At 39.1% G+C, this 16,220-nt stretch overlaps 1 protein-coding gene across 3 annotated transcripts in view; it reads right to left on the bottom strand.

The window, feature by feature from the left end:
* Nucleotides 1-16,220, bottom strand: part of PASD1 (PAS domain containing repressor 1) — an 85,769-nt gene that overhangs the window by 9,467 nt on the left and 60,082 nt on the right. For 2 of the 3 annotated variants that reach the window (XM_035288735.3, XM_035288736.3), the window contains exons 10-11: nucleotides 4,420-4,561; nucleotides 172-386 (exon numbers count right to left, since the gene is read on the bottom strand). In XM_035288735.3, the coding sequence (XP_035144626.1) occupies nucleotides 172-386; nucleotides 4,420-4,561 (357 nt within the window). The remainder of the gene's footprint in view (nucleotides 1-171; nucleotides 387-4,419; nucleotides 4,562-16,220) is intronic. The other variant, XM_035288737.3, reaches the window with a different exon arrangement.

Here is a 16,220-nt window from a genome sequence, read left to right as displayed (position 1 = left end):
TCAGCTGCATTTGAAAATCCAGTACAATAGAAATAGTGGTACACTTCTGAAAAAGTAACAAACATACTTTCTGCAAAGTGAAACTGATCACAAGAGTGAAAATTTGGGCTTTGCAAGGTTAGCTGTTTAGACAAACATGTGAAGCAAGTGAAGTGAGACCTTCAGAGGTACCTGAGCACTGGTGCCAGCAGTCTCCAGGTCCTCTGAGTTTTCTGTGTCCACGGAATCCATCAGGCCTGTCTCACCCAACAGATCCACTGGATTCTCTGGGTCCTGCTGGTCCATTGGGCCCCTCTGGTCCACTGAGTCCTCCTGGTCCACTGAGAACTCCAGGTCCACTGGCTCTGCCATGTACAATGGATTCACCTCAGGCTCAAATTGAAAACCTTGCAAGAATAATAAGTTTGAGGAAGAAAGCACAGGTGAGTTCATGACTTGAAAGCAAAAGTATTAATGTTATCAAAAAGACTGGATAAGAGAGTCACTTTACTCCATGTTAAGGAGAAGATGTGCCAGGTGCCAAGAATCATTCAGAATATTATTTTTAAAATCTGTTCATATTTGAAAATGCAGAAAAGGGAGATAGTGTTTAAGTTACCACTGCCTGTTCTCCACCTTAAGCTGGCACTTAAACCCACTGCAGTTGTCACTGTCATTTCATTCATTATAAAATTATTTTGGCTCTGCTTCTGGAGATTTGGTATCATCCAACTGATAAAACCAAATTAATCTAGTCATAAATGACTTCTGAACAATTGGGTTACCCAGAATATGGGACCTCAGAAGTGTTCAAAGTGCTCTGGGAGCTGTTATGACATGACTTGGTTTCAGGAGCCCTGAAAAGCACGTTGGAGAACATTATTTCAATAATGCAAAATGGTACCCTCATTTTGGAAAACATTTTGTCAGTTTCTAATAAAGTTAAACACATACTTCCCAAATGACCCAGCAGTTCTACACCCAGAAGTTGAAACGTATATGCACACAACACAAAAACTTCTATGCAAATGTTTAAAGTAGCTTATTCATGATCAAAACACACTTGGAAACAACCCAGATGTTCTTTTACCGGTGAACGGAGTTTTAAAACCTGGTATATTCATAAGATGTCATACTACTCAGCAATAAAAGGGAATGAATCATTGATTCATGGAACCATGGATGAATCCTAAATGCATTTTGCTAAGTGAAAAGAGCTAGACCAAAAAGGCTAGATATCATATGATTCATCTTACATAACATTCTGGAAAAGGGAAACCTGCAGAGGTGAAATACTTCAATGGTTGTCAGGGGATGGGAAACCAAGGCTGAGTACAAAGAAGGAGCACAAAGTAATGTTGGGGGTGATGGAACTATTCTGTTTGGTACTGTGGTGAGAGATACATGACTCTTAACGTTTGTCAAAATCCATAGAACTATATATCGCAAATAGTGAATTTTGTTGTACATAAATTTGAAAATGAATTGATCAGGCGGTGGGAAAACCCAGGTGAAAATGCAGGCTGTAATAAATGAATCTACTTCTATTACAAATAAATGGCATATCCACAGTGACAGGGGTGAAAAATAAGCTAACGGAGGAACTTTAGAAAACAGAGGTTTGCCTAGATGCTGCAAGGTTAAAGACAAAAACAACAACAACCTACACACTCAAACTAATTCTCAAACTTATTCCAAATGGTAAATTTGTTTCTCAAGGGGTACAGGTTAGCAATTGTGAAACTACTTTTTATGAATGTTTATGCATTGAAAAAAATCAATAAATATACGATAGATAATAAGAGCCAGATTTATCACTGTCTGAGGTACAAATTACACATAAACACACAGAAAAGGGTAGAATGAACCCTATGGTAATGGACTGGAGAAGGAGATATCAGTGAACTCCTGTTGTTGTTTTTGTTTGTGACATGCTGAAATAAATACAGATGCGTGTATATGCTTGCACAGTTTAGTATGAATAGACATCTTTCCTGGCATTGTCCATTGAGAGGGTTTGGAAATGGTGACACACCTGTATCCAGGAGTGCAGCTACCACCCAGATCTTCATTTCTAAATACCACTCTCCAAATAAAGGACCTAAATAAGGTTCCTTAAAGACGGGGCTGTTTTCAACAACTTATAATAATGGAAATAAGGAAGTGAGGGGGGAAAAAAAGATGTAGACATGGTAAAAGGACAAGGGAGCTAGCTTAAAAGAGCCCCATGAGCCAAAGCTGAGACAATTTTTTTTAAATGATGGTATTGGATTACAAACCAAATAATTTAAAAATGCCCATGAGATCATCCTGATGTAAATGAATGAACGAATAAATGAATGAAAGAGAGACAAGAAACAACTCTTTCATGTAGCAAGATTGCAGTTTATAAATACATAAAGAATGAGGGAAATAAAAAAATTGGCACTAGAACACCCCAGGAGTAATTGCTGCAGGCCAATTCCACTGATGATGCTACAATGTGAAGGAGAGTTTAAGGAGAAACAGGAAACATTATTTGCACGTTATCAGTGTAGCTCTCCTCAAATATTTGGCAAGTACAATGGGGGAAACAGTGCCACCTTAACCAAGAGATCAAGTTAACGCCATCAGCAATAAAATATACCATCGTGTATATTCTGATATGATGCACTAAAGAGGGCACATCACATCTGTGGTATTCTTTCTCAAAGTGCAAGACCTCAATCTCATCTTGAAAAATCATCAGAAGAGTCCAAATTGAGGGGAATTCTATCAAACACCTGATCCATGTTCTTCAAAAGTATCAGATGATTAAAAAAAAAAAGTAAGACTGAGACACTGTCAAAGACTGGAGGAAACTAAAAAGACGTATTGTTTAAATGCGATGAGGGATCCTGGGTTAGTTATTAGAACAGGAAAAAAAAAAAAAAAACCTTTCTGGGAAAACAGAATAAAGGCTGAATCTCACTTAAAAGTTTTGCATCAATGTTAACTTCTTGGCTCTGACAGTTGTACTATGGGTATGTAAAATGTTACATTAGGGGAAGCTAAAAGAAGGTTATCCTAAATGGGATCTTTCGCTTATTTTTCTACTTTTTTTCTGTGTGCTATTTTTGCAACTCTTCTTTAAGTCCAAAATTATTTCAATATTAAAAGTTTGGAAAAGAGAAACATCTGGATTAGGCAAAGTGAACCATTCTGTCACCTCCTACCTGCTCTTTGCAGCCTGGGGTTGCATACCTTACCATGCTATGGATGCGAACAAATTGCCCTTTAATCATAGCATGCTTTTGGGATGACTACTGAAAATATTTTGGAAAATTCTGGTTTCTGGATACTTCCAGTGTTTAGACCCTTGGTTAAATCTTTCTCCTTAACCCTTTTTCCACTAAAATCCATTTTCCAAATCAGTTTAGCATCTTTTAATTTTCTGATTCCAAGTAAACAAAGCTACTAAATTATCTATAAGTGACAGTGAGAAATCTAGGAGCTACTTGACTTCTACCTGATGAGCCGTAACTGCTAGCCATCTCAGTATGCCCATTTTTGTTGGAATAGTCATCTGTAGAAGGTTATAAAGACTTCTCGACCGTAAACTTAACAGTAGTAAATACAAATAATTATCTATAGCAAAGTTACAATGGTAAGTCCAGATAAATAGGTTTAAAGTAATCATTACTCTTATAAATTTTAGAAATCACAATTATGAGTTCATGAAGTTTAACCTCTCCTGCCAAAAATCAATTGTTTTTGAAGCATTTTGTAAAACACAGCTTTGAGATTGATAGCAACAATGGAAAAGTTGTTAACTAAGAGTCGTAAAAGTGAAAATATTAAAATACGATTTAAAAACTGAAAAAAGAGTGAAATAAAAATTAAAACAAAGCTTATTATTTCTATATATGAAGATTCCACATACCAATTATTTATGACAGGATTAATTAGGAGATATGATCTAGGTTATGCATCCACCATTTCCTTAAGTTTCGTATGTTTTATACAATTATAGTTATGAAATATCTTTCATATTGAAACTCATGAAATAAATATCACTGTTTTTTAGAGACTCACTTTCCCCCTTTATTGCCATGAAAGCTCAATGACAAGAGATTTCTTTGGAATCCAAATACTGTGTCATAGCAGAATAGACTACATGAGTATAAAAAGATAAAATGCTATTCCTTCAAGGACTGAGATCCAGCATCAATTTTTAGAAGATTAAAATTAAATGGGAGAAAAGACCATTTCCAAGCACTTGAACCTGTGATGAAATACGTATTTTTATCATTCTCAAACCATCATCTCAAATATTTACAGAAGATGAAGAAAGTTGGACTTCATTCTGTGACTTTACACTATTATAAATACAGCCTCATATTCATCTGAAAAACTGTAACTACCCTGTAGGTGACTATTTTTCTTCTGACAGTCCCTATCCAAATGCATAAATGTACCTACCTGAAGATTCAGGAATATTATCCATGAAATCTGTGCTGGAGCAATAAGTTGAATCAGAATCTTCAATATTTCCATTTTGAAGTATGGAATCTTCAATATTTCCATTTCCGTCTTGTGGTCCATGCTGCTCAACCTGTGTAATCTCAATTTGGTCCCATAAATTTCCAAAACAGAAAGATAGGACATTGCATTTTGGAGTTAGAATGAATAGGAAACACAGGCAGAATACAAACTGATGCATTTCACAGCACAATCTCTAACATCGCTGCAATCAACTGAAAACCTAACACAAAATCATCATCAAATACCTCCTTAAAAATATTGCTGGAAGATAACAAGCAGAGATTATAGATGCCACAGGTATACATTGACAAACTCAATAAGAGAAACACAGTATACATAACACTAGAAACAAAGGCATCAAGAAATGTTTATAGATCAAAAGACATGGCAAAAACAATTATGCATTTCAGTGGTGTCAGTAGGATGCTGTCATGATGGTAGCCAAGGATAGTAGTTATCTCATCTCCCATTCCTCATTATTAGACCCAAACACACTGGTTCACAGAGAAATGGGACAGCAGTGGGAGAGCTGCACCTTCACTGATAAGGCTATTTTCCCAGAGTTCCTGCACATGCATCCTAGGCTTAGAGCAAGAAAAGGCCAACTGGGGGCTGTTTAACAACTATTCCATATCTTTTAGCAGATTAAAGTTGTAAGTATTATTGGCAAAAGTACTTTTAGCAGAGAGGTGAAAAGGCCTCCAAGAGCTTCTAGTGCAATGTTCTCATTTGATAGTGTCAACGAGGGTAAGGCCATATAGACAGGCAGAAGCAGAGTGAGAGACAGAATCTATTGGCTCCAAACTCAATGCTTTTTTCCTAAGCCTGGCTACCTTTGAGCCATTTGTTGCCTTAAACTGTCTACATATTTCTATTGAGTGATAGTTCCTTAACAACTGGATTTTTTTGAATAGTCTGTGGACCACTGTCCACATGAAATTTAAGTACCTGGTTTGGCAGTTAAATATTTTACATCCCTTACAAAATATTGTGTTTGCTTTTGTTTTGGATTGGCTTAAGATACAGCCCATGGTGATTTTTCTACAAGGAATCTGTTTGTTGGATCACATCCAAGCATTTCAACTTCAGAAAACTGTGAAACCTAACTGTTCAAGTGATTATGTTTTATACTCCTTAAAATAAGTGATATGTTGTTGGAGATGTGACAATCTTTTCATTATTTATGATACTATGGTGAATTGGTATTCATTAAGAGGAGATATGACCTGTCTCTGTCCTCTTCCTTTGGTTCTTCTTCATAGCCATCTATAGATTTAATCACTGTCTTTTTGCTTCCTGGATTATTTTCAATAGAAATTTATATTCTCAAATGTTAATTAAGATGTCCACTTTTGGGTACTCATATATTTTAGCTTATCAATATAAATGCAGTGAGCTTAAACTAACTTAAATGACAGCATCACGTGCAGTAATGGTAATTGGCCTGGAAAGAAACAAAGCCAATAAACTAATTTGGAAGCAAAAAGATACCAATTTAAAATGCAATTAGGAGTAAGGTGAAAACGCATACATGGAGATAGGAAGATAATCAACATGCTTTTACAGTTTTCAGTGAAATTTTAGATTCACTTTTATTCCATACTTGTCTCCATGAATAGTATCCTGAAGGATATGAAGAGAGAGACATGGGTTTTGAGGTTGGACATAGAGTAGGTAAACTACAAATATGTAAATGGAGAGGGAGACGAGGGCATTCAAGAAGTTTGTCCCCAGATCTTTGCATTTTCCCTGTGGTGGCTTAATGTTAAAAGTGCTCTGGCTAATTTTTAGGAGATGCCTCCATTTTACTTTTTTGGGGGTGGTGGGGAAATGGCCATAGGGATTCCAATCAAGACAGCAGATTGGACAGACATGGGCAAAATGCTAGATAAAATAGAGCAGGATTTTAAAAAAATATGCTGAGTTTAGAAATTGTCTCTAGACCTTATTTTTTCTCTACCTGCCAGTATATTTATGTGATTCCCTTTATAGAAAAATCTCTCAAAAGAGTTTTTATGCACAATGCCTCCAATTCCACCATCCTCTTGTAAACCTACTCTCATCAGACATTATGTCCTTGAACCCCACCATACTCCACCAAAACTTTTGTCAAGATTAGCAATGACCTACCGATCCTAACTCTAATGGTCATTTCTCAATTGTCAACCGACCTAATCTATCAGCAGTATTTGACATTGTTCATCATTCCTTCTTCCTGGAAATACCTTCTTCACTTTGTTTACTTCCTACCTCACTAATCACTTGTCAGTCTCTTTTGCTAATTCCTCCCTTTTTTTCACTAATCTCTTTCCTTTGAGTGTACTTCAAGGCTCAGTCCTTGGTCCTTGTTACTATCTACCTTAGTGACCATCCTCTAGGCTTATGGCTTTAAAACCATCCGTGCTGATGATTCCCAAATTCAAATTTCCAGTACAGCATTATGTCTCCAATTGGATGTCTAATGGGCATCTCAGTCATAAACATTTTCAAAACTAAATCTCTAATATTACTCCTCCCCCAAAAGAAAACACCATTGGCTAGGCACAGCGGCTCATGCCTACAATCCCAACATTTTGAGAGGCTGAGGTGGGAGGTCTGCTTGAACCCATGAGTTTGAGACCAGCCTGGGCAATATAGCAGGACCCCATCTCTAAAAAAAAATTAAAATTAGCTGAGTGTGGCAGTGTGTGCCTGTAGTCCCAGCTACTTGGGAGGCTGAGGTGGGAGGATCATTTTGAGTCTGGGAAGCAGAAGTTGCAGTGAACCCACCATGTCACTGCACTCCAGCATGGGCAAGAGAGTGAGAGACCCTGTCCAAAGAAAGCAAGAAAGGAAGGAAGGAAGAGAAAGAAACACCTAAGCTTGTGAATTCTTTCCACTTTTTAAATTTTTTTCATCTTAGTTAATGCATCATTATCCTAGCAGTTGCTCACATCAAGTCCCTTAAAGTTATCCCTAACTCCTCTCTTTTTCTCACACCCCTTATCAAATACCAACAAATGCAAGGTTCTTCCTTCAAAATATTTTCAGAGGGCCGGGCATGGTGGCTCACACCTAGAATCCCAGCACTTTGGGAGGCCAAAGTGGGTGGATCACGAGGTCAGGAGTTGCAGACAAGCCTGGTTAACATGGTGAAACTCTGCGTCTACTAATAATACAAAAAATAGCCAGGCATGGTGGCATGCATCTGTAATCCCAGCTACTTGGGAGGCTGAGGCAGGAGAATCACTTAAACCCGGGAGGCAGAGGTTGCAGTGAGCCAAGATCGCACCACTGCACTCCAGCCCGGGTGACAAGAGTGAGACTCTGTCTCAAAAAAAACAATAATAATTCAGAATCTGATCACTTCTCACAACTTTTATGGTTACCACCCTGCTCCAAGCCATTGTCATCTCTCATTTGGACCACTGATAGCCTCCTAACTGGACTCCTTAGCTTCCATCCCTGCCCTTCCTCCCACAGTCTATTCTCGACACTGTCACTTTTTAAATAAACAAGTCAGGTCCTGCCATTTTTCTGCTCAAAACTCTAATTGTTCCCCGTTTCATTCAGCGTTAAAGCCAAAATCTATACAATGGCTTCCAAAGCCCTACTCAACCTGATCTCCATTACATCTATGACTTCATCAATACCTACTCTCAGGTTTGCTCACTCTGCTCCAGCTGATCTGACCTTCTTGTTATTCCTCTAAACACCGAGCATGCATCCACCTCAAAACCCTGCAGTAGTTTTTCCTCTTCTTGCATTCCCAATCCTCCTCACCTTGCTCTATTTTTTCAATGTCTTGTCACCTTCGAATCAATGATTTCCTGATTTAATATTTTCATCTTGTTATTGTCTGTTTCTCACTGTTCGAATGTAAGCTTCTCTAGTGCAACAATTTTTCACTGTTTTGTTAACTGATGAATCCAACCCCCAACTTATAACAGTGTTTGGTATCTGGTAGGTGTTCAATAAATTGTTGTTCAATAAATCAGTAAATGAAGATATAAAGAACAAAAGGGAAACTATTCAACAATTAGGACCATATGACAAAATAGTTTTAAAAGTAGATGCCTCGTTGTTTAGTAAGAGACATAGATATTGAGATCAGACAGATCTGGGTTTGAATCCTGGCTCTAACACTTACTGTGTGACTTTGGGCAACTTATTCAATAGCAAGGTTCCAAGATTTACCATCTGTAAAACTGGAATGATAACGCTTCATAGGTCTGCTGTGGGAGTTAAGCACGCAGCCAAATGCACAAGTAGGAAGTTCTCAATACACTTTAGTTTTCAGTATTATTATTCTTCAGGGCTTACCTTCTTTGACCACTTTTTAGACATTTAAATAAGTATCTGTTGAATTAATAAATGACTAAGTGCCTACCATCGTAAGTATAAAATCAGTGCAAGATGCTTTCATGATTATTCCCTAAAACAGGTTTGTTCTGGCCTCTTGTTTGCACATAATCAGCTCTAGCAGACTGCTTCTGTGCTGATATGTACTATGTCTACTCTGTCCCACTCAGCCCTTGGTTCATGCTCAAAGACAGCTGCTTTTGAAGATCCCACCCCACCTGCCACCTCCTGGCACAATGGATTTGGGTGCAAAAGCAATCTGACAATGCACAAGCTCTAATTCTGACAAACATGCCTGTTTAGCATAACATGGCTAAGGAGCAACCTATCTCTAGGGATGGATGGCAGAATGTGAGTGGCTAGTAACATAAGTTCCCTACACTCATCAGTAGGAGAAGTATTTGGGTCAGAGTCAATTAAAAAGAATTTCCTTTGGACTGGCATCAGCGTTTTTACATTAGCCATTGCTGTCCAAATGGTGAGGTGGTAGTTTTGTGAAAGGAACTTTATATCCAATACAAACATCTTGTTTTAAATACCTTGTCAATTAACATCTGTTTTCAATAGAACATGCTTCTTCGAATACAGGATTGTCTAGAGCAACAGCTGATGGACCAGACTATGATGCTTCCTGGCAGGGGGCTTGAGTGCCTTGGTGTGTTTTTCTTCAAGTTTCCTCTGCTTGGATTTGGTTAAGATCCTTGAATCTTTAGGTTTATAGCTTTCATTAAATATTAAAAACTTCTGGCCATAATTACTTCAAAAGTTTTCTCTCTGTACCACCCTCCTACCCTTTTGAGACTCCATTTACATATGTCTTGGGGTGTTTGAGGTTTCCAACAGTGAGCTGAAGTTCTTTTCTTTCTTTTTTTTCTTCTCCTTGTATTTTATTTTTGGAAAGTTTCCAAAGCTTTGTCTTTAAATCCACTGATCTACTAAATCTACAACATCCAAACTGCAACTAATCCCACCCAGCACACATCTGACTAAACTTTTACTTTGAGATATTTCCCCTATCTTCCACATCTCTATTTAAAATTGTGAACATATGCAATACAGTTATAATTGTTCTAATATCTTTGTCCATGAGTTTTAATTCTGGGTTTGTTCCAGATGGGTTTCTATTGATTAATTTTTCCCTTCAATAAAGTTCCTATATTATTGCTTTTCTGTGTGCCTAATCTTTGACCGAATGCCACATTCTTGTTAATTTTACCTTGTAGTGCAATGAATATTTTGTATCCCTATATTATTTATCTTTGTTCTGAAAGATAGATTTATACTTAGTGCTATAGTTTGAACATGTGCCCCAAAGTTGATTTGTTGGAAACTTAATCCCCAATGAAACAATATTGAGAGGTTAGAATTTTAAGAGGTGTTTAGGTCATGAGGGCTCTTCTCTCATAAATTAACTAATGCTGTTCTCTCAGGAGTGGATTCGTTATCATAAGAGTGAGCTACCAATAAAAAGATAAGTTCAGCCCCTTCCCTCTTTCTTTTACTAGTGTGGTTGCCATTCTTCCACTTGGGATGACACAGAAAGAAGATTCTCACTAGATATGGGCGCTTCGACCTTAGACTTCCCAACCTATAGAGTGTTTAAAAAATCTGTTTTATTGTTTTGTTTTGTTGTTGTTGTTTATAAATTACTCAGTCTCTGGTATTGTTATATCAGCACAAAATAAATTAAGACAAAAAATTGGTACTCAGAGTGGGGCTGCTGCTATAACAAATACCCAAAATCGTGGAAGCAGCTTTGGAACTGTGTAACGAGCAGAGGCTGGAAGAATTTGGAGCAGTAGGCTAGAAAAAGCCTAGATTTCTGTAAACTCAACATTAAGGGAGATTCTGGTGAGGGTTACGCAGAAGAAAAGAAATGTAGAGAAAGTGTGGAACTTCTCAGAGATTGCTTTAGTGGTCATGATCAGGATGTTAGTAGAAACATGGGCAGTAAAGGCCATTCTAATGAGGTCTCAGATGGAACTGAGAAACAAGGTATTGGAAATGGGAGTAAAGGCGTCCTTGTTATAAACTTGGCTGAACTGCATCCATGTCCAAAAGCTTTTCTCTTTCAGGTGGAATTTAAGAGCTATGAACTGGGATCTCTGCTGGAAGAAAGTTCTAAACAAATTACTGAAGGAGTTGCATGGTTACTTTTATCTCCATGTGGTAAAGTGGGAGCAGAGACAAAATATTTAAAGACAGAATTCATAATTAACAGAGAAGTAGAGTGGAAAAAGTTGGAAAATTCAAAGCCTGGTCATATAGGTGAAAAGGCTTGTTTAGGAGAGCAAACTAAGGGTTTTGTTTCTTTGTTTTAAAGAGATTAGTGTTGACTAAAGAGACCCTTTCATAAAAAGGAAGCCAGGTACTATTCATCAAGAAAATGGAAGAATGACCCCAAACACATTTCAGAGATCTTTGAAGCAAGCGAGGACCTTGAAGGCAAGGTTTTCAGAAAGCCTTGTGCAGACTCAGGACACTGCTCTCCAACTGTGGCTGCTGCTCTCAAGTGCAGCTCTACCTGCCACTCTGAAACATGCAAATAGTGAGCCTTGGCAGTGTCCACATGGTACTGATTCTGCAGAGGGTGGCATGCAAGAGCTATAGGGCCGTGACAACCTCCACCTAGATTTCAAAGGATATCGCAGACAGCTTGGGGGCCCAGGCAGACTTGCTGCAGGGGTGAAGCCACCACAGAGAGCCCCAACTAGGGCAATGTCTAGTGGAGTCATGGGAATGGGGCTACCCCTAAGATCTCAATACTGTGAGGTCACCAGCATGCTGGCAGAAGACTACAACCCAGACTCCAACCTGTTAGAGCTTCTGGGTGGACGAGGCTGGCAAAGCCATAGGGAAGGGGCTGAACGAGGCTGCCCAAGGCCTTAGGGACCCAACCACCACCTGGGGCATGGAGTCAAGGAAGATTATTCTCTAGCTTTTTTTTTTTTGAGACAGAGTCTTATTCTGTTGCCCAGGTTGGAGTTCAGTGGCATGGTCTCAGCTCACTGCAACCTCCACCTCCTGGGTTCAAGCAATTCTCCTGCCTCAGCCTCCTGAGTAGCTGGAATTATAGGCACCTGTCACCACTCTCAGCTAATTTTTGTATTTTAAGTAGAGACGGGGTTTTACCATGTTGGCCAGGCTGGAGACCAACCTTGCTCCTGACCTCGTGATCTGTCTGCCTTGACCTACCAAAGTGCTGGAATTACAGGCGTGAGCCACTGTGCCTGGCCTATTCTCCAGCTTTAAGACTTAGTGTTATAATGATGAACATCAGAGGTGATGAATATGCTAATTACCCTGATCTGATCACTATATATTATATATATCAAAACATTACTATGTACCTCATGAATACGTACAGTTATTATTTTTCAATTACAAAATACTTTTTCCCTATTGAGTTTTGGACTCACTTCGCACCAGTTACTCCTTAATTCTTGCCTATTTCTCCATTTTAGAATGGGAATGTTTATCTCTGTCCATCCAACTATTGTATTTTGGAAGCAGATAACTTAATTTCACTGGCTGTTCACAAGAGGAGCTTACTTCATGATAAATCAATGTCTTAAGTCTCACCCATATCTGATTTAGATGAGACTTTGGACTTTTTTTTTTTTGAGACAGAGTCTCACTCTGTTGCCAGGCACCAGATTGCAGTGCAGTGGCACAATCTCAGCTCATTGCAGTCTCCACCTCCTGAGTTCAAGCAATTCTCCTGCCTCAGCCTCCTGAGTAGCTGGTACTACAGGTGTGCACCACCGTGCCCAGCTAATAGTAGAGATGGGGTTTCACCATGTTGGCCAGGATGGTCTTGATCTCTTGACCTTGTGATCCAACCACCTCGGCCTCCCAAAGTGCTGGGATTATAGGATTGAGCCACCATCCCCAGATATTTTGGACTTTTAAGTTCATGTTGGAATGAATTGAGACTTTGGGGGCTATTGGGATGTATTTTGCATGTGAGAAAAGACATAAATTTTGGAAACCAGTGACAGAATCGTATGGTTTAAATGTGTCCCCCAAAGTTCACGTTTTGAAAATTTAGCCTCCAGTGCAACAGTATTGAGATGTGGGATCTTTAAGAGGTGATTATATGATGAGGGCTCTGCTCTCATATATCAATGAATGCCATTATCATGGGAATCCCTTCCTGGTAAAAGGATAAGTTTGCCTCCTTTCCCCTCTCTCACGCTTGTGCTCTTGCCCTTCCAACTTCCACCAAGGGATGATGCAGCAAGAAGGCCCTCACAAGATGCAGGCCCCTTGACCTTAGACTCCCAGCCCCTAGAATGGTAAGAAATAAATATCTGTTCATTATAAATTACCCAGTCGCAGATACTTTGTTATAACAGCACAAAATGCACTAAGACTTTTGGAAATAGTTTGATCCTTTTTAGTCTTTCCTTTTTGATTTGTTAGTGGGCATCAGAGCAACATTTAGCCTAAGTGTATTAGTCTGTTCTTATACCACTACAAAGAAATATCTGAGAATGGGTAATTTATAAAGAAAAGAGGCTTAATTGGCTCACAGTTTCACAATCTCTACAGGAAACATGGCAGCATCTGCTTCGGGAGAGGCCTCAGGGAGCTTTTACTCATGTGGGAAGGCAAAGTGGGAGCAGGCTTCTTACACGACTGCAGCAGGAAGACAGTAGGGGAGGTGCTACATACTTTTAAGCAACCAGATTTCATGAAAACTCACTATACAGTACCAAGGGGGGATGACATCAAACCATTCATGATAACTCCACCCCCTTGGCTAGGTGCGGTGGCTCACACCTGTAATTCCAATACTTTGGGAGGCCAAAGTCAGGAGTTTGAGACCAGCCTGGCCAACATGGTGAAACCCTGTCTCTACTAAAAATACAAAATCAGTGGTGCATGGTGGCACAGGCCTGTAGTCCCAGCTATTTGGGAGGCTCAGGCATGAGAATCACCTGGAGCAGGAAAGCAGAGGTTGTAGTGAGCCGAGATTGTGCCACTGCGCTCTAGCCTGGGCAACAGAGCAAGACCCTGTCTCAAAAAAAAAAATAAAAGAGAGCTCCACCCCCATGATCCAATCACCTCCCACCAGGCCCTACCTGCGACACTAGGGATTACAGTTCAACATGAGATTTGGGTGGATACAGATCCAAACCATATCACTAGGGTTAATTATTCTCCACACTTGATTCAAGACATTTCTGTGTACTCTCACTTAATGTCTTGTGCTTTATGAGGATTTCCAGTATGGCTGGTAGGAACAAGAACTATTATCAATCCTTTTTGAGTGCTAGCATTATTCTCTGTAATGTTCGGGAATGGTTCTTCCCCTAGCCCCACTTCAAGCAGCTTCTGCAAGTGAATATACCAATCAATATGCTGCTGAATACTAGAGGGGATCCCTCACAGATCTCTGCATTCTTTCTCCATGCAGCTCTCTCTTCTCTGGGACTCTGCTAGCAAACTTAGTCTCCCTATACTCTCACCTGGGCTCCATGTGTGTTCTCTTTCTCTGCAATGTGGCCTAGAAACTTGCTATGTAGTAAGCTGAGATAACTGTGAAGCTCCCCTCATTGATTTCCAATTGCTCAAGAGTCCGTGGCTTTTGATGCTTGACGGCCATTACCATGAAAACTGTTATGTCATATATTTCGTCTGTTTTATTTTTGCCCGTTTCAGGTAGGCAAGTTAACCCGACCCCCTAACTCCATCTTGGCTGGAAGCAGACGTCTCCCAATTTCATGGAATATTATACAGATTTTAAAATGATCAATGTGAATGTAGAATAAAATGGAACTTAGTGATAAGTGGAAGCCAAGAGTATGCAGTGGCATGTAAGCTATATTTTTCATTATTACTACATGAGAAATATATACGTTGGTGGACCAAGACTGAATGGGAATAAGCAAAATTAAAGAGCAGCTGTGCCACTGCAGTGGCATTACGTGTTTCTTTTCTTTTCTTTTTTTTTTTGAAACACTTTTCTTTAAATAATTATGTAGACATTATATGTTTTGTAAAATGAGAATATTTTAATCCAGCTTTCTTCAACACATACTAAGTTTAAGGACGCTGGATTCTTCACACACTGTATAGTATAAACCCTGGGTAAATATTTATTTACTGACTGGCTGTTACACACAAACTAATGCCTGTAATTAGTTTGTGTGTAAACAGGACATTGCTCTGTCTAAATTAGCCTTCTTCTACCTACTTTTCTCTTTGTTTCATATTTCTTTGAACAGAGTATCAGGTTAAGCAGAGATACTTTTTCAGAATGGAGAAAGTTTTATTTACCTATATATACTTTGTTAAATGAGCAATACTTGGAAAATTCAATATAAAATCAGCGCTTCATATTTAAAATATGTGCTCACGACATCTCCATGTTATAGGAGAACTTAAATACTGAAAACTCTGCTGTCTGCACTGATCCCAGTACAAATCCATTGAGGCAAAACACATGGAGGTCTGAAAACCAAAGTTAGAGTCTATGCATGCAGCCTGTCTGTACTGCTCTTGAAATCCCTTTACCAAACATTTGAAGAGTTATATAAAAATAACAGAGTGCTTTAACAGAGAACTCATTTGCGCATCTAATATTTATGAGTGCCTAGTATGTGTAATAAGCCTTGTTCAAAATACTGGGGATATGCTGACCAATAAGACGGCCAATGGTCTCTCCTCTCACAGAGGTTTCATTCTATTACAGGAGTACAAAAAATATCCTAAGATTCCTTTGAGCATTATTATATCCCTATGATGTAGTCTAGCAGAGATGATTATTATGACTTCCATTTTACAGATGAGGAAACTGAGGCTGTCAGAGATAAAATAACTCTCCAGGCCACATAACTGGGAAGTGACAGAATCAGGAATCAAACCCTTGTCTTCTCATGTCTCAACCATGTTTTCTCTCTGTAGCACTGATACCACTGTGGTGATCCAGCCTACCAGTTGTAGTACATGAACGCATGGAGTGGCAGGTAAGGTGAAGAACCACCCTGTCACTTTTTAACCTGGGAAATGCCTTCTGGTATACCTCTGTTCTTCTTGTAGTTTGATTTTATTTCCCAGTCTAGAGGTTCATCAGATCACTGAGGGTAGACCCAGGTTTTAGATTTCTATTAATGTATATACCCTAAGGGTTCTTTCTAGTAATATCTGATTAATGAAAAAATGGATGATACATGGATTGTCTGAGAGAACAGACGGGGACAACCTAGGCTAATTAGGCACTGGGTTCTCCCCTTGATGGTATGATATAGTCTGATGGGTCTACTGACATGCCCTTCTACACCAGGCAGGTCAGTAAACTTTCATTATGAAATGTACTCACAAGACAAAAAGACCCTGAACAACATCTGGGATGGAGCTTAGCTTAATTCTTTTTCAAGCTACTACACAGA

Source organism: Callithrix jacchus, chromosome X (genome assembly GCF_049354715.1).
Source record: "Callithrix jacchus isolate 240 chromosome X, calJac240_pri, whole genome shotgun sequence".
Lineage (NCBI taxonomy): Eukaryota > Metazoa > Chordata > Mammalia > Primates > Cebidae > Callithrix > Callithrix jacchus.
The sequence above is the reverse complement of the archived record's forward strand: the minus strand, read 5'-3'. Positions and strand labels throughout refer to the sequence as shown.